This window comes from Gracilinanus agilis, chromosome 3 (genome assembly GCF_016433145.1).
Source record: "Gracilinanus agilis isolate LMUSP501 chromosome 3, AgileGrace, whole genome shotgun sequence".
NCBI lineage: Eukaryota > Metazoa > Chordata > Mammalia > Didelphimorphia > Didelphidae > Gracilinanus > Gracilinanus agilis.
Window position 1 is genome coordinate 58205487 of NC_058132.1, and position 24117 is coordinate 58229603.

Genomic DNA, 24117 nt, shown 5'->3' on the forward strand with positions numbered 1-24117 from the left:
CAAAGAGTCCTCCCAAAAAAAGATCAACAACCAGAAAAAAAATCTCTCATGTATCTGAAATATCAAAATGATCCATGAAACTTACACAGTGACATATGCATATTCCCCACAAAACTGCTGTTGGACAATGTTCCGTACATCTGGGTTCTTCTGCTTAGACAAAGTATCCTCCAATAAAGACATAAATAGCTTTGAAAACTCTTGGGCATCCTAAGATATTTTGTTTAAAGAAATAGAAAGAAAAATCAAATCTGGCCCTCCTTAACTTGAATACATATAACAAGAAATTAAATCACTATGTAGCTACATATATTCTGAATGTGAGAACAATGAATTGTAGATAAAATTTAAAGCCAGCATATAAATACTTATGAATGTGATTGGTTCCAGAAGCTTGCTGTGAACAGCTATATATACACATTCTATAGACTATGTTCATAGGCCTACCCATTTAAGTCTCCTAAATAAGAAAGTGACTAAAATAGCACTAATAACCTTTTACACTTAGATTAAAATCCTTGTATGCCTGCATTTGCCAAGTGGATATTGGGAACATCTGGCATACAAAGCCACCGGATGGCATTCACAGAAGTGGGGGGAAATGTTTTTTAAAAAGTGACTTCATGAGGCAAAAAATTCATCACTTCAAACTTAAGTCCTCTGGGCAAAAAATGCTACAGGTCCTTCTGGCTTGGAGGTTGCGAACAGAGCTCTGAGAACTTTGCCCACCCACCCATTCATACAGAACACCTCTAGTCTATAACTGTTTTAGGCCTTAAACAAATAGCCATGAAAACAATTTTAGGATGAAATATAAATCCAGGTATTACTCACTCCAAAGCTAATGCTCTATCCTTCTGAAGTTTTGAAAAAAAACTTTAAAATTAGATAAAGTATAACACAAAATAAAAGATAAAATAAATGCTCTATCCTATAGACATTTATTTAGGCAAGCATAAAAATTACACTTTAATCTGTATGATCTCATAGACTAAGACAATATGCATTACAATAGCATGAAACACTCAAAAGATATCAGAGTTCCAATTATATATAAATGACCAAGGCTGGCCCCAAGAGCATAGATGATGAAACATTTTCTTCCTTTTAAATAGTGGGGTAGAAGACTCTTCAAATATGCTATCAAATGAGGTCAATTTCTCAGGTTTAACTATTTTTCATAGGGAGGCATAGCCCAGTAATGACCAAAAGTCAAAAGTAATTTAAATTTAATAAAAAAGTTAACTCTCTGGTTCACAACACCCCCAAAAATTACATAAGAGTAATCTGCTACAACTCTTCCAACACTGACAGCCTTTGTCATCTTTGCCAACTTGCTGGATATGGAATGAAATGTCAAAGGCTGTTTCTCTTTTATTAGTAGTGAATAATGCACTGTTGATAGAACTGTGAATACATACAACCATTATGGGGAAAAATTCAGAACTATAAAAGTAGTTAATATATCTAGTATGATTGAATTTTTATATAAACTCCTATATATATAAAGTCCTTTTAAACTTAAGCACCAATAAACAACACTTTTGATTTCCTCCTAAGGCCAACATTACCTGTTGTTGTCCTGTGTCCAAGCCTAAGGCTTTAACAAATCCTGATGGATCGATGTACCTTCTGTTACTGTTCTGGAGCAAAGCAAATAGGTACTGGAGATGTTCACAAATGGTCTGAGGTTCATAATCTATAAATAGAAAGGTTTTATTATATGTAAAAATATAATTTCCTTTGCACTGACCAATAATTATTCTTATAAGATATTAGGAAGTCATAATTGTTTATCTTACCCTATCTATAATGTGATGGATTTTAAAGAAAACAAATTAGTGGTCTTAAGTTTTTTAAAAATAATTTATGAGGGGCAGCTGGATAGCTGAGGGGATGGAGATCCAGGTCTAGAGATGGGAGGTCCTAGGTTCAAATCTGGCCTCGGACACTTCCCATCTGTGTGACCCTGGGCAAGTCACTTAACCCCCATTGCCTAGCCCTTACCACTCTTTGGTCTTGGAGCCAATATACAGAAGTTAAGGGTTTAAAAAAAAGAAAAAGAAAAAGAAATAATTTATGAGTTTCTTGTGTTTCCTTATGCCAGCACCCCTTTCAGAAGAAATGTAGTGCAATCATGGCAGTGGCTGGAGTTGTTTATACCAAATAAACCAAACAAAAGGATTATGGAAGAAAAATTAAAGTTTATGCCAGGCACAAAACAAAGTCCTTGCTAAGCATTCAATCAACTATGAAGAGAATAGATCTTATTTTAGAATGAGTTTGCATTGCTCAGATGTCTCCTTGGAGGAAAAATTTAAGTTATACATAAATAAGGAAAATGAGGTTGCCTCGGGAAGTTTGTCTTAATTTTAATAAGTGGTGGGTATAGATGGCTACTTGTCATAGATGCCACAGATATCTGTTTAGAAGCAGATTGATTAGCTTATAATTTTTTTAAACTGAATTCCCTTCCAAATTTCAAAATTAGATGTAATGACCTTTCTTAATTATGGCTAAGGTATCTGTGAGAGCCTTAAGGAAATACAAAATCTTATGGTTTGTAAACAAAAGAACCAAGCATCTGTAATTTAAATTTTTTTCACATCAAATTATCCATTAAAAAGACCAGGAAATCGCTTTGTTTACTATTCCTCCCAACACAAGCTCTAAGTCCCACTGTCTTGCAATTGCTAAGGATAATACAAAGTAAAACATCCTATTTCTAGGCAGTCTCCTTTTAAATAGATTGCAAATTAAAACAGATCACAAGTATAAAAATGCATTTCAATAAACTAGGAAAAGCATGAACTACTTAAAAGCAAGATCTTTTTCTGCATAGTCTTAAAAGACTGAAATTGTTAGAACTCCATTTGCAGATCAAATGTGGATGGGTGTGTGCATGTGTGCCTTGGTATAGACATAAAGAAAAAGCACAAGCATGATCAAATATTCCTTTCACCAACCTTTCTCTTCCTGTATACCATCTCCCATCATATGGTCACCACAGGTACTTGGACATAAATACAAAGCCTGCCTAAGCTCCAGGTTAAGAAACCAAACTTGAAGAAAAGTGTTCACATAGCAGGTTGCTCCAAGGTTTGTTAGACCCACAAATGAGTTCTACAAATGAAAAAACAAAAAGCATTAGTGTGCAAGTGGTTTTCCCTTCCTTTAAAAAAAAACCTTCAATAATTTGATCAAACCCAATATTATTTTAAGAATTTGAAATTCTGATTAAGTTTCATATCAAAAGACATTCAATTGGCACACCAAAACTCTAATACCTTTTAATAAGCTGAAATGTATGGTGTCTTCAAAATATTCACTCTTTCTTATACTTTTACATTAAAAAATCTTTTAATAATTCATTATATAAACACCTTTGAAAGACTTTGGAAATTCTGAATACAAACCAGGATTCCAGAGTGCCCGTGGTGAAAACCTATCCATCCAGCTCCTAATAGAGGACTCAGGCCACATGTAGATTGAGAAACATCTCCTGGTCAATATAGGGATTCATTGTTTGACAATGCAGCAAAGGATTTTTAGTGGTTGGGTTATTTTTTGTTTGGTTTTTTTTTTTAAGTGGGTGTTGGGAAAGAGAAAGTATTTTTAATTTTTAAAAAAGATGCTTTTGCCTGGATTATTTATTCTATTACTAGACAATGGCAGATTTGGGATACTTCATTTCTGATGTCACAGTTTAATCTTTAGTTATTTCAGATTTGAAGGAATTACCTAGAGTCTAATAAGTTCAAACATTAACCTTAGACTCAGCTGACAGATAAGCATATATTCCCAAAGAAGTCACTTAAAAAAGGAAAGGCCCAAATAAAGCAAAAAACTGATAGCTGTTCTCTTTTGTAATAACAAAGATCTGAAAACAATGCAGATCAACCTTTTTTAGCTTTGTTTCTTTTGTTGGTGGTGGTGCAAAAGTAAGTCTGAATATGGACATTTCAAATAAAGATAAGCAATCATTATTCTCTTTGTTATTCTAGACCAGTGATTCCCAAAGTGGGAGCCAATGCCCCCTGGTGGGGGCTGCAGAGATCCAGGGAGCACTTTTTCTGGAAAGGGGATGGTAGGCCAAAAAAGTTTGGGGATCACTGTTCTAGACCTTTTATCTGCTTCCAAAGGAGTTTGTTATTTCCTGTAGCTTCCAGAGTATCTCCTTGGGAAGTCAAGTGGGCCATCTGTATTTATACTGATAATCAGTTCAAGAGTTTGCTTCTATGACTCAAGGGTGCTTTGGTAGAACAGATGCTAGAACACTAGTGACCTCTGGGACCAGGACCAGACTTCCAGGTTTAGGTTTGATGCCCCTCCAATTTCATTTTCTCTTTTGTTATGAAGGACAGGAAGGGAGAACAATTATCAAGCAAACCAAATGACAGAAAAATGAGAGATCGATTTCTTTGGGTATGTGTGTGAGAACTTTTAGGATATAGAGTGAACCTTACAAATGGGAAAGGGAGGAGGCATGAAGAGAAGGGGTAAAGTGTTATCAAAACCCCAAGTTAAATGTATGGAATTGTCTGTGTACTCATCACCTTTGTAATACAAACAAGAAACTGACTATTAAAAATAGCTTATTGAAGGTGCATACTAATACCAGAATGACCTATGCTAGAGCCAGAAAACCATCATTCCATTATAGTACTTGACACATTATAGTACTTGAGGTGAGGAAGAACAATATAAGTCCATGATAGTAGCTGGCACAGTGACCTCTCTGTAGGCCTTGTGCACTGCTGCCTGCCAGAATTACTTACTAGAAAGGGAAAGACTCTAGAGAAGCTGCTCTCTTCAGGGCCTCCACCCAGTCTTCCTGCCCAGCAGCCCAATGGAAACACACCCTCCTGGAGTGGAGAGCTGGGGTCATGCCCCTCCCCCTCTTCCCTCTCCTCTCCCCAGCAGTTCAGTGGAAATGCTTCCTGAGTGGAGCACCTGGGCCATACCCTCTCCCCCTTCTCAGCAGGTCTGAGATAAAGGGGGTGCATTTAATCCCTGGGGAGGCTGAGGATGTGTGTGGTGACTAAAATCTGGCTAAAGGAAATCTAGACTACTTTGCCTTTAGGAAGGCAAGGTAAATGCTTCCTTCCAAAGAAATCTTACCAGGGAAAGGGTCCAGCACTAAAACAGCCTTTAGATAATCTAATCCTGTGGTTCTCAAAGTATGGATACCAAGGACCAGTCAGGATGGGTCTCTGATACCTTTCTAAGGAGTGAACAAGGTCAGAACTATTTTTAGAACATACTAAAACATTTTAACTTCTAGTAAATATCAATCAATATAATCTACATAAGCTAAAGCTCTTTGAAGAGTCCTCAATAATTAGAGTGGACCAATAACTGAAAATACTGATCTAACTCAGGCCCCTCATGTTATAGATGAGGCAGATGAAACCAAGAGGAGATAAGAAATGAGACTACTTGCTCCCAAGTTCACAAAAGTAACATGTCAGTAAAGGGAGTTGTATTCAAGTCTTCAGAATTCAAATATATTTTGGCAATGATAAGTGTATCACTAGTCTCACTAGTAAAGGGAGTTGTATTCAATTCTTCAGGATTCAAATATATTTTGGCAATGATAAGTGTATCACTAGTCTCATCAATGCTTTAGGAAAAGTCTAAGGAGAATCTTGCAATGTCTACTTATGTGAATTTAAAATATTTCCTTTAAGAATGGTAGAGATTTGGGTCACAGACCATAATTAAATCTACCTGGAAAACTACAAAAGGCTTATTTGGGTCTGACATTGATAGCAAATTCATCATATTGTGGCAATTAAGATTGAAGTCTCAGTATACAGCATGGAAATCAGTTTGCTCTGGGTTGCTGCTGAGGCTCCACTTACCTTTCAGATTGAAGTTTAAAATTTTTTTTTAATTTAATAAGAAATCTAAAGCTTGAGGAAGTTGACTTGCCTGGATCACACAATAAGCTAAGCAGTATCATAAGAACTTGAACTCAGGTCTTCCATTTCTGAACCCCCTGTTCTATTATACCAGGATCCCTGTCCAAAGTACCACCACATTTTATGAGTTCTCTTACATAAATGACAAACATAGAAATGTTTTGCATGATAATGTACGCATAACAGATCAAATTGCTTATCATCTCAAAGAGGAAGTAGGGAGACAATTTGGATCTTCATTTCAAAATACGCATGCTGATTGGTTATTATTACATGTAATTGGGAAAATAAAATATTTTTGAATTTTAAAGATAACCATAGTGCCACCTAGTGGGGTGAACTCTAACAATAACATATGGCAGGATTTCAAGGTTCCCAAACAAGAAATTGTTACTCCAGCTACTTAAAACACAAAAATGCACCTAAATGAAATTTTTCATCTCCTTTTCTCTAAACAGCCTGCTAGTCAATTAAAAAAATCCATCTTTGTCCTCCAGCTTTGTCACAGCATAAGTTATGGTATTTCTGGAAAATATAATATTAGTATCTTGATGGTCCTATCAATTCCTAAAATTCTCTAAGTTCCTTTTAAGAAATGGAAAATATTGGAATACTTGAAATCCATCAAGCCTGTTGTGCCCAAAATGAAACTGTTACAGACAAAAATGTCAATCCTTCACAGAAGAAAAACTTTCACAAGAAGGGTGATATGCCATTCAGCAAGCCTCTGTCTTCATGTCACCCCTGTGGTACAGTAATAAAATGCTCAAAATTAAACAAGACAAAACACGCAGAGATAAGAGAGACTAAAACAATTCCAAAGAAAACTGCAGTGTGAGATATACCAATTGTATGATGTATCACACATGTAGCATTTTTATCTTAGAAAAGTACTACTTTACCTTTTTCCTTCTTTCAGAGTTTGGATCATCAATGTTGTGAAAGCTGTTTTCATCAATTTCCCCTAGCCAGACATGTTCTCCAATTCCAACCAAGCAATTTGGGTTCCCTTTGCAGTTTCTTCTACAAAGTCAAAAGATTAATAGAATTAAATCAACAGTAACAGTTAACTACCTGGTCCCATCAATTTTTTGCAGAGAATAAAAAGAAGGAAATTATGCTTTTGTTGCCTGTTTTAAATAAATGACAATAGTTCTCTTATGAACTAATCCAATAATTGGGCTCAATGTGAATAGATGAAAAACACTATACCTAACTTGATAAGTTTAAGATAAAAAAGAGCAGCACCTAACAAAATCTTTTCTTAATTAGTCTAGGTATCTTCAGAATATAGTTCAAACAAATGGCCTCTCAAAGTTGTTATTTTCAGGAACACATGCATATGAATTTAATGGAATCATGCTTGCACCAAAGAGAATGGAGGAAAGTCAACAAACCAGGAAAACTAAAGATTGTATGAACTCACACTATTAATTAAATGATTAAAAGAAAACTAAATTACCAGCATCAAAAATGAAAAGGCAAAAACATAAGCAATGACAAATAAGCCAACAAAAAAGGAAAAGAAGTTGTGTTCAAGTTCCCTGTATCCCAAAGGATATATTTTGGAGAATGTTTTTCTTTATAATACTTTGTATAAATCAATCTTGAAAGCCTCAAAAATTCTCTTCAATGAAATGGCAAAACACAACTCCAAGAAGAACAATAGTGAAGCAAGCTATCAGACAGGGAAGTGATTGATAAGATGGTACAGAATGACTGGGGCTTTGAGAAACTTAAGGTTGGGTTTGTTTTGCTTCATTCAGATTTGCTTTGTTAGAAAGGTTGCTTTTCTTTTTGAGCTGATGAAATAGTATATAGCTCTTTCTCCTCACCTTTATGCTCTCCTAAATATGCTCATGGAATTTTTCTTGTGTGTCCCCCATCCAAGAAGTGAAGAAAAGAGAAAAAGTTCAGAAAGAAATAGAAAAACAGGACAGCTTTAAAAGCAGGATGTGTTCAATTCAGAAATGTTCTTGCATCTTTTATATATGGGTTTGGTTTTTCTTCTTTTTCCTTTCAGTTGAATCGAGTGAAAAATACATAGTATACCTGCTTTGTTTCTTTTCTTCCCCCTACTGCTAGTTCCATCTTTTCCCAAAATGAATCCTGTGATTGTAATGCCTCAGACCAAACCTTTTCTATCCCATGTTTCATCAACTCCTAAAATCCAACTTCACCCATAACTTTCCCAAAATGAAAGTGAGATTAGTTTTCCCCAATTTTATTCTGGCACAAGTAGTTCCAAAAATCTTTTTTTCCTCTTATTACCACTTATTACCATAGAAGGTAAAGCACTGTTTAAACTCAGGGGACCTAGGATAGTATCTCTCCTGTGACACTTGTTTAGCAATGGAATCTGCAAAGCATGTTTGTACAAGCACAAAATAAAAGGAATTGGGCTAAGATGTCTAAAGTTATATCTGGCTTTAACATATTATTCTATGAATGTATGAAAAAATATATATCCTTTGGGATACAGGGAACTTGAACTTTTCTTCAGGTATGTCGCCCTCTATATAATGGCCCAAAAGTACTTACTATGTGCTGGGCACATTGACATGCACTAGGGACAGAAAGGTAAAAAACAGTCCTTGATCTAAGGGCTCAGTCTAAACATGCAAATGACTACATATAAACAATATATTTAGAGGGCAACTTCAGAGAGAGGTCACTCTGACAAGAAACCACCAGAAGAGGTCAGAAGAGTTGACCTGTAAACAACCCAACAAATTTTCAGGGAGATTTACTTGAGTAAGGCTTTGTGCTTCTGGCACTAACTTAATTACCCTTCCAATTTTCTCCTCTGGAGAGCTTCTCATTTCCAGTTAAAGGAAATCTAGAAAAAAAACTCCTGAGCTCTCATTTATAATAGAACTTTTAAACTTTTGTTTCACTTCATCCAAAAATTCTAAGCTCAATTTTTTTTGTTGTGGCCATGTTCTTTGCATTTGTGTGGGGGAATCCCTATACCCATAATAGTCTTTTTTTCACATAGTACTCATTTTTCCAACTTCATTTCCAGAATTGGAATTTTGTGTCAAGTCAGGTCCCAGATACTGCTGAAATTTGGAATAATGAGCCTTTGTTCGGTTGGGTTCTCTATTATCCTGTCACTGTTTCATGTAGATATGAAATGATATTCTTCCAGTACCATGGCTGATCAACATTGGGTCAGGAATATGAAATACTTCAGAAACCCAAGGCCTGAGTTGATCTCTACACCTTCATGGTCTCAATCTCTGTAGGGCACTATCTAGAGTCAAAATAAACACAGCTACACCAAGTTTAAAGTAAACTCCCTTCCATGATCCATAGGCTATGGTTACACATGCACCTTAAATCCAGCTAAAAATTGTACTACACAACACACTAATCCCAAAGATTATTTACCAATTCCCACCAAGAAGGGGCAGGTAGATGATGAAATGGTTAACACTCATATTCATGATTTCAATCAAGCCCCAGACGCTAGCTATGTGACCCTGGACAAGTCACTTCACCTTGTCTGCCTCAGTTTCCTAATCTACAAAATGAGCTAAGGAAAATGGCAAACTATCCCAGTATCTTTGCCAAGACCCCAAATGGGATCATGAAGAGTTGAGCATGACTGAAATCATCTAACACTAACAAGAAAGCAAAAAACTCCTCAATCAACTGATTACTTATCTAGACAAAGATATACACAAAGCTGCTCTGAACTTCTAACCAGTCAAAAACCTGTAGCTTCCTAAGATTCTATAAAAAGAGGGAATTGGACCATGTGATATTTTAGCTTCTCTCCCACTTTTAAAACTTTATAAGAAAATCCTTAAAGTTTTTCCTGATAAAAGACTAATATCCAAAATATAGAAGGATTTCATCAAATCTGTCATTCCCAAATAGATCAAAGGATATAAGAAATACAAGAGACAGTTCTAAAAGACACATCAGATGGGGAAAATGACAAAAAAGGGGGAAAGTGGCAAATATTGGTGGGGCTATAAAAATCTGCAAATTCACTGATTTCTACCTCCCATTTGCCCCAGTAATAGTACTACTTAAACATATACCCCCAAAAGGAGAGGCTTTTTCTCTCTTTAATCTTAAGTATGACTTCATAACTACAAGATATGGAAAACATGAGTAAAGAGCAGTTTGACTGAGAAAGAAAGAACTGGGAGTTTTTAGAGAACTATAAGATCAATTGAGTCCATAGGGTGACAAGGAGGTCCTTGCCAATAAAGTCCAAGAGATCCAAGAGCATTCAAAGTTGTACATTTCTCAGAATACAGAAATGAAAAATCCCTCCAATCCACAGTATGCCCTCTCATCATGAGCCATGGTCAGTGACACACCTTATGAAGCACTTATGCTCTACATTCTCCTCCTCAAGAAGCTTATATTCTGAAAGGGAAAGCCAATTCAGAGTAAGGAAGATGAATGGGACTACTGGAATCACAGGGTGAATGAACTACTTGCTTGTTGTATTTTGACTTGCCATCTCTTCTTTAGGAAAAGTATTTCATTACATTCCTAATCAAAAGCATGCCCCTTTCTAGTTCTTAAAAAGGCTTTTCTTTTCCAATAGGACAGGGTTTTAGGAAGAACTGCACAAGGATTCTTCAAAGGACCAAAAAAAAAAAATGTAAAGGCTAGCCCAGGCCACTAGAAATCATTTTCTATGGCAGCAACTTTGATCTGGGAAGGCCTGCCTTAGCTCAACTAATCCAAGAAAATAAGCCTCAGGAAGGTGAGTTGCCCAAAGTCACTGCAGGATGTTTCCATTCTATCTCTTCATCCCTCTACCCCCATTTATGCCTTACGTGGCAATCTCCACATTAAGTTCTTTATCCTTCCCAATGAAAGCCCTCAGCCTCTGCAGGGTTTTCTCTATTACAAAGATGAAGAGCAACAGGTGGACACAAATAGTTCACCATGTGTTCTGGTTACTTCTCTTTCAAAAGCAGAGGGCCTCAAATCACAAATTTGTCAACTGATCATGTCTAGGAGACATAAAAAAAAATACCATCTCAATAACCAGAATTGGGGTGTTTTTGAATGATCATAAATACTGGGAAATGTTAATTATATTTATCTCATGCAGATATCTCTGTAGTTGTAAATAACTACAATTTCCCCCTAGATTACAAACACTGTGCTTCTTTATATTTTAGCCACTGTCCAAAGGGTGGTACCATTAGCAATTTATGTCTGTTGGCCTTATAAATACCAAATCACAGCACCTTTTTTACTTACATGTAGTAAGAAATCTAACTATTAACTGAACTGAGGGGGGGGAAATGTAATTCGACCTCCACTTGTGCAGAGGTCATTCATTGAAGACAGATGTTATCCCTTTTTCTAGTTTCCAACCTATCAATGAATTGTTTTGCAGCAGGCAACTAGGAAAAGAATCAATGACAGATTTCTTGCGTATGCTTCCAATGAAGCTCTTTAATCACACCAGTTTGGTCTAATATGGGCTGCTACAATACAGTCTTCTTCATGCTTATTGACTGTGCTGACTTGGCAAAGCAATTAAAATAGCTTCTTCAGCATATAGTAATTTCCAGATAGCTGCTTCTAGTTCTTTTGTTAGGTTGGAAACCTGATAAGAGAAAAGCTCCCCAGATAATCAGAACTATGTTCTGATGCATCATTAAGGTTACTCACTGCAATCTCAAAAAGAATGTCTCCTTATTTTATTGTTAATGGTAAATAAACTGACTTTGTTTAACAATAAATAATTAACAAAACATTCAAGGAACAGCAATCAGTGGAGTGCAGAGTCCTTGGAGATGATACATGGTCTACAAAGACTACAGAGGAAGGAAGGAGACATAGTTTTAGAAGCCAAAAAAAGATTTTAATATATTTCATCTCAGAGGATAATAGGGAACCACCGAGTTGAGGGTGATTACATAGAGCTGGACTTCAGGAAGATAATGTTGACAGCTGAGTAGTGCAGTGGATGAAGTGAAATGGAGAGAGCTGAGTCAGAAAGACCATTAATTAGCAGGCTATTTATTACAGTAATACAGGTATGAGGTGATGAAGGTCTGAAGCAGGATGGTAGCAAAGATAAGGGAGTATATTGGAGAAACTTGACAGCTGACTAATGAGAGATGAGTGTGAGTTGTACAAGACAACTACTTTGCAAGTCTGGGTGGCTAAGAAGAATGGTGGCATACCTGACAACAAAAAACAGGCTTTATGCTCCTAAATACAATATTAATTAAGCCTGAACTTAAAATGAAATTTAAAAATGTAACCCACTATTTAAAATGCCAAAATTTTGACCTGGAAAGGTACTTGAGATCATTTAATCCAAATCCTTCATTTTCAGAAGAAAGCTAAGGCCCAGCTTCAGGGAACTGCTCAAAAAACACAAAGATCCTATAGAAATGCAAATAGAGTAACTAGAGATAGCACTCTTTCCTATATCTACCACCAATTTATACTCAACCACCTCAAATGGATACTCCTAATATAATTCACCTAAGTTACATGATGTACATCATCTTCCCAAATCTGGCCTCAGACACTTACTTTGGGGCAAAGTCACTTCACTCTAAGTTTCCTCATGTGTAAAATCAGCTGGTCAAGAAAATAGTCAACCATCCCAGTATCTTTGCCAAGAAAACCCCACAAGGAGTTCTGTAGTCTTGGATTTGAAAAATGGCTTAATGGCCCATTCTAAGCACTGTGCTAACTTAACTAACCTCTCTTAAGGAGTAAAAGAAAAGTCTCTGCCTTCAAGGAGCACTTACAACCTTAACAGGGAAACAGGAAGCAAAATATCTTGGGAAGCTTGGTCAATAGTCAGAATGGAAGTGTTTTAGGCATGCAGGGCAACTAGAGAAAATGTCAAGTCAAGAGATGGAATATCTTGTTTGTGGAACAGAAAGGAGGTCTGAGTCATTGGATCATCCTGGGGAAGAAAAGTGTAATGGACTGGAAAGGTAAGAAAGGGCTAGGTTATGAAAAGCTTTGAGTGACAAAGATTCTTGTATCTGATCCTTAAGATGATAAATAAGAAGCCACTGGAGTTTGAGTAGGGAAATGACATGGGTGGAGGACCTGTGCTTTAGGAAAACTACTTTGATGGCAGAATGAAGGATAAAAGGAATAGAAAAGGCTTGAGGCAGGCCAATTTACCAACAACTATTATAGTCCAGGTGGGAGTAGCAGCAATAAGGAGAGAAGGGGGTAGATTCCAGAATGCTGCAAAGGGAAAAATCAACAGGTGTTGGCAATAGCTTGGATATGGGAGATGAGAGATTGAGTTCAGGTTGTGAGTTTGAGGGATAGGGAGGATGGTGCTGACCTCTACAATAATAGAGAATGGTGGAAGGAGGAGGATGTCAGTTGAGAGGGGAGGGTTGAGGGGAAAGATAATGAGTTTTGCACTTTCCACAAAAAATAAATACCCAGAATATGGACAAAAAGATTAAAATTCTTAAGGAAAGAATTAGAAGAATATCAAATTGGTAAAACCTACCCAAATGACAGATTCCCTGAAACCAAGGAAAGGCCAAACAGAAACCAACGCTCTCATGAGACAGCAAGAATATTAAAATGGGGAAAAAAAGTTAACATAAACGGTTTGAAAATTGACCTGGAAAACAAGTAAAGGCAAAATTAATAATCATTGGACTCTGAAGGCAGCTAAATGACTCAATGGGCCAGGCCAAAGACAGGAGATCCTGGGTTCAAATCTGATCTCAGGACACTTCCTAGCTGTGTAATCCAGGGCAAATCACTTAACCTCCAGTGCCTACCCCCCCTTAGCACTTTGTCACTCTTAGTACCAAATATGTAGTTATTGATTCTAAGATGGCAGGTAGGGTTTAAAATACTGGGTATTCCTTGAAAATAAGGACTGAAACTAGTCTATTGAGAGAAGTAAAAATAGAATTAATCAATGCCCTCCTGAAAGAATGTCAAAAAGTCCAAAGAACATGAGGTGAAACTTCAATAGCTTCAACATCCCCAAACAAAACACAACCTATACACATCCAGAAAGAAGCAATTCAAATATCAATACCATAGACAGGATTTACACAAGCCCTAAAAGCTTCTATCATAAAACAGTGATTCTGGAATATGCCAAAAAGTTATATAAAACCTCAACTGGACCCCCTCATCAATTTATCAATTCACTATCCCCACTCTCCAGTGACTATTCCAGAAATCCCTCAAGCTTCCCAGAGCTCCTCCTCCCTTCACCCTCAACTGAAACCCTTGCTTCATATAGGAAAAAAATAATTGAAGTCATTCTCAGTGAGCTCTTTTCCTGAAACTGCTCTCCTTCAGATGCCTTCTGTCCACATCTCCTTCACCCTTGTCAATCCTTATTTATTTATTTTCACCTCTGTAGCCTGACAGAATTACCCATTCTCCTTTCTACTCTCCTAGTTCTCAGTTCTCCTCCTACCTATCCTACCACTCTTTCCCATGCTTTTCTGCTGGATCCTTCCTCCAGATTATGCCCTCATATAACCATAGCTGTCCCTCAGGATTCAATCCTGGGTCTTTTCTCTTCTTCTATTCTAATACTACTAATTCCCTTGACGATCTCATCAGCTCCCATATTTTAATAACCATGTTTATACTGATGACTCTCAAACCTACCTATAATCTGTCCCAACATCTCAGCCGATCTCTGAAGATTTTCATGCGAAACTTTTCAACTTTCGGACATCTCGGTCTAAATATTTTAAAACTCAGCACATCCAAATACAACTCAGTATTTTCCCCCCTAAAGTTCCTCAGGCTCACAACCTAGTAATCAAAAGTGTTGTGAAAGCTGTTCATTTTACTTTTGTACATCTTCTCTCAAATACAACCCCTTTTCTCTGCTGACACTGCTCCAACCCTTGGAAGGGAGGAGAGGGGCTACAAATTCTCACCTGGATTATTGCAATAACATGCTGGCTGGTCTGTTTGCCTCTCAAGCCTCTTCCCCATTCCTGTCCATCCAACCTCAATTCAGTCAGTAAATCAATTTTGGTCCAGGTCCAGGTCCAGCCATGTCACACACACACACACACACACACACACACACACACACACACACACACACACACACACACACNAGATTCTTTACACACACACACACACACACACACACACACACACACACACACACACACCCCTATCCCAATAAACTAGTGGCTCCCTACTGCCTCCAGTAGCAAATACAAAATGCTATTTGGCATTCATTCAAAGTCCTAATCTCCTCCTACCTTTCCATGAGCATCTTTTTAATATGTTAACTTATCCCAACCCCTCTTACCTGCTGTAAATAGAATTAGCTGGAGCCCATTAATAGTCAAAAATCCACTCAACCTAGGCGTGCTAATGATGTCACTCTCACCTCCCTTAGTGGGGAGGAGTTACCCACACGTGACAATAAGTAACAAATCAATAAGGGACTGCGCTTTGGGCAGTCCAAATCAATGTAGAAACTGCCATTTGTCCATTTGAATTAGAGGTGGACCACCGGGGAAGTGATGAAAGACACTATCTCTTTAAGTAAGTTAGAGAACTTCCTGTGGGGGCAGTTGCCATCTGGAACTGGAAGCAGAAGCATCTCCTGAGACCACAGAGAGCTTACACTCTATATTGTCACTGACTTCCTTGGCCTAGCTGGGCCAATTCTAAACTCTGCCTATCTGGTTGTTGGGCCTTGTGGCTTACGGCTTCATTTATTAAGCTTTATAACCTTCTCTCTCCCTTTCTCTTTATTCCTACTTTTTACCTACCAGATTGTAAATAAACTCCTCAACCTGATGCTGACTTGGGTCTGATTTAATTATGGAATCAACCTGAATTGTTGATTCCTGGTGGCCACATATTTTAATATATATCTATAAATACCTAAATTTTTCTTTCTTACATACCTCCCTGGCTTCCTTTAAGTCCCAACTTAAATCCAACTACCTAAAAGGAAGGCTTCTCCAACCACTCTTAATTCTAGTGCCTTCTTTATTCATTATCTCCCATTTCTCTTGTATATACCTTTTTTGGTATAATTCATTTCCTTGTCTCCTTCAGTAAGCTCCTTTAAAGCAGAAACTGTCAACCCACTCACCCCAACCACCCAGCATACTGCCTGGCATATAGAATGTCCTTAATGTTTGATATAAGCTTATAATAATTTATTTTGCAAAACTTAGTATATTATTAGAGAGGACGGGAGGTAGGGAATGGACCTTTAATGGAATGAATATTTCTGGTAAAAAAATAAAAGCAGAGTAGGAACTTGGAAATAGAAGCTCAAGAGTTCAGAGAAACCTAGAAGGGTAAGTTTGAACAAATGGAAGAAACTATATAGTGATACAGTGCTAACACTGTAATAAGGAGAACCAAGTATCCCTGACAGAAACTTAGCTGAATTATGTAAGAAAATCGGAGGACCTGGGCATGGATTGTTTCTATACTGGGGATTGAACTGGGGAAAGAGAGTGGGCAAAAGGAATACTAGTGTAGAAAGGAGGAAGAAGGGATGAAACTTGGTTATCATTCATGACTGAACATGTAAAAAGCATGGAAACACTGAAAAAGTAGTCAGGACACTGAGCATTAGATGAACCCTGATCTTATTTATCTGAAACAGATAAAGGATGGTCCAAGAGTTTGGAATAGAATACATTCCACTCAACAGAGGCCTATGGAGACACTATCTAGGAAGGGAAAGCTGCAACTAAAACAAACTTCCTTACTTGGGGAGCAGAGAAGGGAGAGATACAAAAACTGAACTGGAAGATGGCTAAACAATCTGGGAACTACAGTATATAAATATAAGGGAATAGTATTGTGCCCTAAGAAATTATGAAAGCAATGACTTAGTGTGAACTAACTCAGGAAAATTAGCTGAACCAAACCAGTTTGCAGAAGGATAACATTTTTAAAATCTATGAAGATTTTAAGATCTATGAAGATCCAGAACCTATGAAGAAAGCATGTCACACACCACTTGACCGAGACAAAGGCAGTGAAAAAAATATGGTTTTGAACAAGGCCACTCTATGGATTCATCTTATTTGACCTTGCTCATTTGTTTCAAGGGTTTATTTTTCTCTTTCTCTTTCTCTCTAAATAGGGGAGAAAAGGGGAAGCATTCTGACATTTCCTCCATCACCACAGAAGTACAAAACAGGAGTAAGACAGTTTTGAAAATAATGTATGGGGGGGGGGGGCAGCTGGGTAGCTCAGTGGATTGAGAGTCAGGCCTAGAGACAGGAGGTCCTAGGTTCAAATCTGGCCTCAGACACTTCCAGCTGTGTGACCCTGGGCAAGTCACTTGATCCCCATTGCCCACCCTTACCACTCTTCCACCTATGGGCCAATACACAGAAGTTAAGGGTTTAAAAAAAAATAATGTATGGGGCAGCAAGGTAATACAGAAGAGAAAGGTCAAAGTCTGGAGTTGGGAGGACCTAGTTTAAATATGGCCATTTCATTTCTTAGGCTGTGTGACCCAGGCTAACTCATTTAATCCCAACTGCCTAGCCTTTGCCACTCTTGTCTTAGAATTGACATGAGGGGAAGGTAAGGGTTAAAAAAAGGAAAAAATAATGTATAGAATTATATACCTTTTTCTTAAGCAAGCTAGAGTGAAATGGGAGATTCAGTTTCACTGAACCTTGCATATGGAAATGATTTTTGGTGTTTTAAAAGTTAATAAAATTAAATTAATTAAATTAAAAAGAAGCCAGTTTGGCCAGACTGTAGAGTTGCAGGAAGGAGAGTAATGTACAATAAAGATGGATAAGTGGGTTGGGATCAGATTTTTAAAGGTTTTAAAAGCCAAACAGGAAAGCTGTATTGCAAAGCAAACAATCTCAATTTATCTGTTCTACAAGTTTGTATGTCTGACTTTTTTATGCAAATACTAAAGTTTAAACCTTTTGTTTAAAATTTCAATTAAGTGGCATTAATAATAACTCTGTGATGCTATTTTGGGGTTTTCTTGGAAAAGATACTGGAGTAGTTTGCCATTTCTTTTTCTATCTCATTTTGCAAATGAGTAAATAGGCAAATGAGGTTAAGTGACTTGGCCAGGGTTGCTCAGCTGAGGTTAGTTTGAACTCATGTCTTCCCAACTCCAGGTCTGGTGCCACCTAGCTGACTCAACAAAGTTAACTTTTTTCAAGCAAGGCAAACTCATGATGTTACCATACATAATAATTGTTTCCGATAAAGGCCATTTCAATGCCTCACAAAGTCAAGACAATGGGTGGCCCATGTTTCTCAGATTATGCTAACAAAACACAATCTCTGCCAGATCTAACAAAATTAGAAAGGCTTTCAATATGGGATTGGTGAGAAACCTGGTATATCCTAGAGGGACCACTAACAATCTAGAAGAGTTTGTTAAGAGAAGAATGGCCACTAGAGAGCTAATATTTTTGCCATAGCAACCTCTAATGTGGTGTGGTTAAGACTTTTTCTTTAGAGTATCCATGCTGACAAATGACAAATCTACTTGGTAATCCTATGCTTCCCCCACATCTCCAGGTCCTTTAAAAAAATATTTCTTCTTTAGCTAACTACTATTTTGTGTCTGCTTTCTTATCTACAGAAAAATTTTCAATCTAAAAGCAACTGATAAGCAGAAATCCCTTGCAGCACCCCAAAGGAAAAATGAGAAACTGTTTCAGCCAGATACAAAAAATATTTCAGTGCACTCTTGGTCCATCTAAAAATCCTCCCAGATTATTGCACACATTAACAGCAATATTGTGTGATGAATAACTGAAAACTTGGCTACTCAGCAATGCAATGGTCTGGGTCAGTGATGGGCAAACTTTTTAAAGAGGGGGCCAAAGGAAAGGAAATGCTTATCTATCAGTCTGTTTCTGAGGCAACTCTTTCAAAGTTTCTTTGTATTGTATCCTACTCATTGTATTTGTCAGCTTAGGAATGTGGCTTGGGTACATTTCAGGGTGCCCCCCCCCATCTAGTGCAAAGGCCATAGTTTGCCCACCACTGGCCTAGGGCAATCCTGAAAGACAGGCAAAGCTACCCACCTCCAGAAAGAACTGTTGGGAATCTTCTTTCACTTCAGTCTATGGTTTTATTTTGAAGTTTTGGTTATGTAGGAGTATGCTCTTATAAAAATGACCAATATGGAAGTGTTTTTGCATGATAAAAATAAAAAGTCCTCCCAATAGAAAGAAGAGTGATCAGGTACCAAATGAAGTTTAACTCCTCTAAGACTACTTTCATATGGAGTGTGTAAGTGGAAATTTTATATCCTTTAGTCTGCATCTCCCAGAATTCTTAACTACCCCCCAAACTTCCCTTTTCCTTTCTGTTTGTCTTTTATGTGATTGCATGTAAGTTCTGGGTAACACCCTCTCCCTCTCTTTTCCATGTGAGTGGTGAGCCCTCCCTGTGTTCTCTAGCTCTCTAGTTAAATATTAATAAACTTTTATAAATATACTTTTGTAGATTTTAAAATTAATATTCAATATCTCCAGAGTCAGAAGAATCACAGGACCCTCTCTGGGTGTCTTTCCTCCTTGACTTTGTGTCATGTATTCCCACAGCAAAGAGTACTGCTTTGGGAATAAAAGTTTTTAATTGACATGGATCTCTCAAGCTTTTGTTTCCTTTGAGCCCTGAAGTCCTTCTATAGTCCCTTCCTTGAGATTGGAGGCAGCTTAACCTATCTCTTATTTGTACAGTTTTTTGCACAATGTCTCCCCCATTAAATTGGGAGCTCCTCCAGGACAAGAGCTGTTCTGCTTTTTTTTCCCTTCCCTTTGCTTGCCTGTATCATAGCAAGTGCTTAATTAATGCCTGCAGACTTACTTGACTGGTATTTTCTACTACAGCCATATTTCAATCTCTATGAGATTCTAAAAGACAGACATAGCCAAAAGTAAAATAGATTGATTTGAAAACCAGTGGCTTTTCTGCCAGGTCTAGGAAACTTTTATAGAAGTTCCTATAGATATTCAGATATATACATTCGGATACTTCCCTCAAGTCTCTTCCAACTTTTTTCAAGATTCTCTGGTTCCATCTTACTCATATGTTGCTTTGTGTGCTCCCTCTAGTCGTATAGGTAGTTTTGTCTCCCCCACTAAAGGCAGTATACACTCTAAGGAAAAGGGCATCATCTTTTCCTGAAGAGAAATTCTGAATACAATGCTCATTTCGAAGCAGATATCCATTTAATGAACTGTCTGGTGAACAATGCTGAACAGAACACCACCATGAATTGCAATTACTGTAACTACATCCAAGAGCAGATGCTCCAGCTGCTGGTTTTCATATAAACAGAGATATATAGAGAAAACAGAGATATATAGAGAAATCAAGAATTAAGTCAGAAAGGGCTCAGTGTATTGAGAGCCAGGCCTAGAGAGTCCTAGGTTCAAATCCGACCTCAGACAATAACTAGCTGTGTGACCCTGGGCAAGTCACTTAACCCCCAATGCCTAGCCTTTACTATTCTTCTGCCTGAGAACCAATACACAGTATTGATTCTAAAGACAGAAGATAAGAATTATTAAAAAAAAAAAAAAAGAAGAAGTCTGAAATTGGCCAGGAGTACTGCCCCCCTATAATATTTAAAGGGGTAGTAAGGGAACCACTAAGTTGATGCTCTACTAAAATCAGCCTAGAGCAGTGATGGGCAAACTACAGCCCGTAGGCCAGATATGGCACTGAAATATTCTATCAGGCTGTGGGACACTATTCCTAATCTGACCATACAGTGAGTAGGATACAATACAATGAAACTTCCAAAGAGTTGCCTTAGAAACAGACTGACAGATGAGCATTTCCTTTCCTTTTGACCTAGATTGGTCTAGATTAATAATGCTCCTTTCCAGGAGTGGAGAGATCAACTCCCACAGCCCACACCTCCCCCTCCCACACAATTACCCTCCTCTACAATTACAAACATAAAAACAACTTTCAGGTTTGCAAAAGGGCTTTCCTGGCAATCAGCCTTAACTTGCCTGAATATGGGCACATAACCACTAGTTTCCTCATTTGTAAATTGAAGTTGGACCAGATAATCTCTAGTCACTTTTAGCTCTAAAAATACTGTACTTAGGGTAGGCTTCATTCAAGAATTACCTATCCCCATTTTACAGAAAATAAAACAGAGGTCTATAAAAGGAAAGCCCATGGTCCAACTTCCAATTTCCCCACATTTACAGAACTTTTCAACCTAGCCAGCGCCAAGGCCAATATTTTTTCCCCTACACTTAAAACATTATCAACCTGACACTTGGGACAAGGAGAATGTCTTTCTCTTTATAAATTCAGGGTATAACAAAGCCCTAATACAGTTCGTTTGAATTAAATTTGCCCCAAAAAGTGAATCAAGTCATTTGAGGTTTTAAATACTCTAAAAGAGAACTTTTTAATCTTAGTAGTTAAAGAAACTGCTCCCAAATAGTTCCAAAGTTTTCATCTTACATTTAATCATGTCCAGGGAAAAGGTAAATCCTGACCCAGGTGAACAGGAATGAAAAAGAAACCAAGAAAAATGGAAGCCTAAAGTCATGTTAAGTTTATACTTAACATGTGACTTTGGGCAAGTCTCTTTTCCTCTGAACCCATTTTTATCAGTAAAGTGGAGCTGAAGTACATGATTTCCCACTGCTAACTCCTACAATCCTAGAAATTGTGCCTTCCAGTTTTTTAAATCTCACAAAAGAAAAGAACTCATTCTTCCCTTGTCTATTGTAGCTCTACCTAACTAGCATTTAGGAGGAAGGCCTATCAACTTCTTTCAGCATACACTTTGGCATTTTAAAGGAAAAAGCTTCATTTCTCTCCCTCAAAAAATAAAAACCACAAATGTCACTGGACCTGGATTTTCATCCCAGTTCTGGTTATTTTTCAAATGAGATGACATTTGAAAGACCTAGCACATCAGAAATAATAAGAATTTATTCCTTTTCCAAGTCTGGCTCTCGAGTTTCCTCCTCTGTAAAACTAATGGGGTTGAACTATATTGGACTCTCCCAGTTCTAAACCTAGTAATCAAATGCATAAAAAACCTTGGAAGGAATACAAGACAAAAATTTTTTTAATTGAAAATCCTTACCCCTAAAGTGCCTGAATTCTAACGTCTCTTCCCCACTACAAAAACCGAAGTTGGGGGTTGCTGTGTCCAAATAGTGGGGTAAGTTGCTTACACTCAGATCCTCAGTACCCTTTAAATTGAATTCAATAAACATTAAGTGTCTACTACCTGCGAAACAAGGCAAAAAGGTCCCTTCCGTCTAAAATAGGAGAAAACAAGCAAAAGAAAACCTACAAAGCAAGCTATATTAGGGCTAAGTAGATTGGCACGCTGGAAAGAACACTAGTTTGGAAACGCTAGGTAGCAGCTTGGAACCAATGCACAAACACTGATTCTAAGATGGAAGGTAAGGGGTAAAAAAAAAGGGGGGGGATGCCCACTCTTTGAGAAATAATTGAAAAAGTGGCGTTATGAGTGCCTGGCAAACAGCAGGTGCGTAATGAGTATTTATAAAATGATTAGCTTACAGTGTCAAATCTGGAGTCGGGAGGACCTGGGTTCAAATTTCATCTCAAACACTTCCTGGCGGGGACGCTGAGCAAGTCACTTAACCCTGATAGCCTAGACCTCAGCCGGCAAGTAAGGTAGATAAAGATGTCTGGGCCATAATTCTTCAACGAAAATATCTAACTATTTTGTGGATAAATAGTTTATGTCTCAGCCCTATGCCTATTACAGTTAACTTACTATCTGCGACTAACTTCTAAAATCATAGTTACTTTTACTACCTAAAGGATTAACGTGATCATTTGGTTTATGATTAAGGATATAAAAACATTAAGGAAGAAAGAAGAGGTCAGGAACTGAAGGATATGGATAACAAATACTGCCTCTAATACATCCTACTCTAAACTCTAACCCTAAACTACTAAACTTTGGAGCAGTCCCTAAGTGGTTCTTGTCCTCAGTTTTCTCAGGTGTAAAAGAGCTTGAAGTGTCTGTCAGAAGTGTCTTCTTGCTCCAAATCTGATCCTAAACTAAACCAGCTCTCCCGGCCCTTGTAGCTGTAAAATCTTTCCCCAATGTAGTTAGCCAACACTTCTTAATTAAACGTCTACTAGGAGACCTAGAGTGTGATCCCGCAAAGGCTCAAGTTTTCTCATTGGTAAAATGGGGATGCTGAAGAGATTAACAGCGCCTAGCTCCCTGGGTGAAGGCGGAGATCGAGTGAGTTCCTATTCCCAAGGCGCTTTCGGGTCAAACTTCGAAGCGCGGCTCCCCGTCTCCCCAGGGGGCTCCCTGTCTCCCCTGGGGGACGGGCTCCCAGAGGCATTTAACTAGCGCCGGTTGCCTTGGCTCCTCCTGGGGGAATTCGAAAGGTGCGCGCCAGGCTCAGCCCCCGTGCCTGCAGGGAAGTCGCTGTTTGGGCGGCGGCAGCGGCAGCCCCCGACTAGCGGCAGGACCGTGGACAAGACCCCCGACACCCCACACCCCCACCGGCCCTTGGAGGGAGCCTCACCTGCACACGCCCCGGATGCAGGGCTCCAGCCAGATGCGGTAGGCCGCCTCGATGTGCTCCTGCGACACCTCCTCGGGCCGCACCGTCTCCGCCCATCGCCAGGCGGCCTTCTCCAGCTGCAGCCGCGGGGCCATGGCTTCCCCGCGACCGTCGTCGCCCGTCGGCGAGGAAGGACAGGCCGCTGCTTCAGCCTGCTCACGCCCGCACGCACACTGCCCAACCCCTCAGTCACCGCCACCGCCGCCGCCGCCACCGCCGCCGCCGCCGCCTGCACAGCCCGGGCCCAGCCCAGCCCTGCACCCACCGCGACGCGACGCGACGCAACCCGACACCCCCCGCGCACGGACGTTGGACGTTTACTCCCCGCCGAGGCGCGTGCGCGCTCCCGAAGCGTCCAGCGCGCGCCTGCGCAGAGAGACCCGTCCCAAGCCCCGCCACGTCCCCATGGGCTAGGGAATCCTAAAAGCTGCGGGGCGGAGGTCTGCTCCGCCCAGATCGTGTTTCTTCTCCTCCCTCGGAAAGGAGGAGATAGGGGAAGAGGAGGTTCTCTCCCTACTTTCGGGAGCAGGTGGACGTGCGGGGCGGGGCGGGGCGGGGCGGGAAAATAGCTGCGGTTGGTTTTTGATCCTTTACCTTCCCCATACTTTCCCTTTAAGGCTTTGAAGTCTACGGGGTGCGCACCCGCGGAGGTT

General features: G+C 38.9%; 1 protein-coding gene across 4 annotated transcripts in view; it reads right to left on the reverse strand.

Moving 5' to 3' along the window:
• USP48 (ubiquitin specific peptidase 48) overlaps positions 1-23645 on the reverse strand; it is a 69614-nt gene extending 45969 nt beyond the window's left edge. For all 4 annotated transcript variants that reach the window (XM_044667843.1, XM_044667840.1, XM_044667841.1 and 1 more), the window contains exons 1-5: positions 23426-23645; positions 6827-6947; positions 2967-3123; positions 1572-1699; positions 86-210 (exon numbers count right to left, since the gene is read on the reverse strand). In XM_044667843.1, the coding sequence (XP_044523778.1) occupies positions 86-210; positions 1572-1699; positions 2967-3123; positions 6827-6947; positions 23426-23559 (665 nt within the window). In that variant the 5' untranslated portion in view covers positions 23560-23645. The remainder of the gene's footprint in view (positions 1-85; positions 211-1571; positions 1700-2966; positions 3124-6826; positions 6948-23425) is intronic.
• Between the last annotated feature and the right edge of the window lie 472 nt (positions 23646-24117).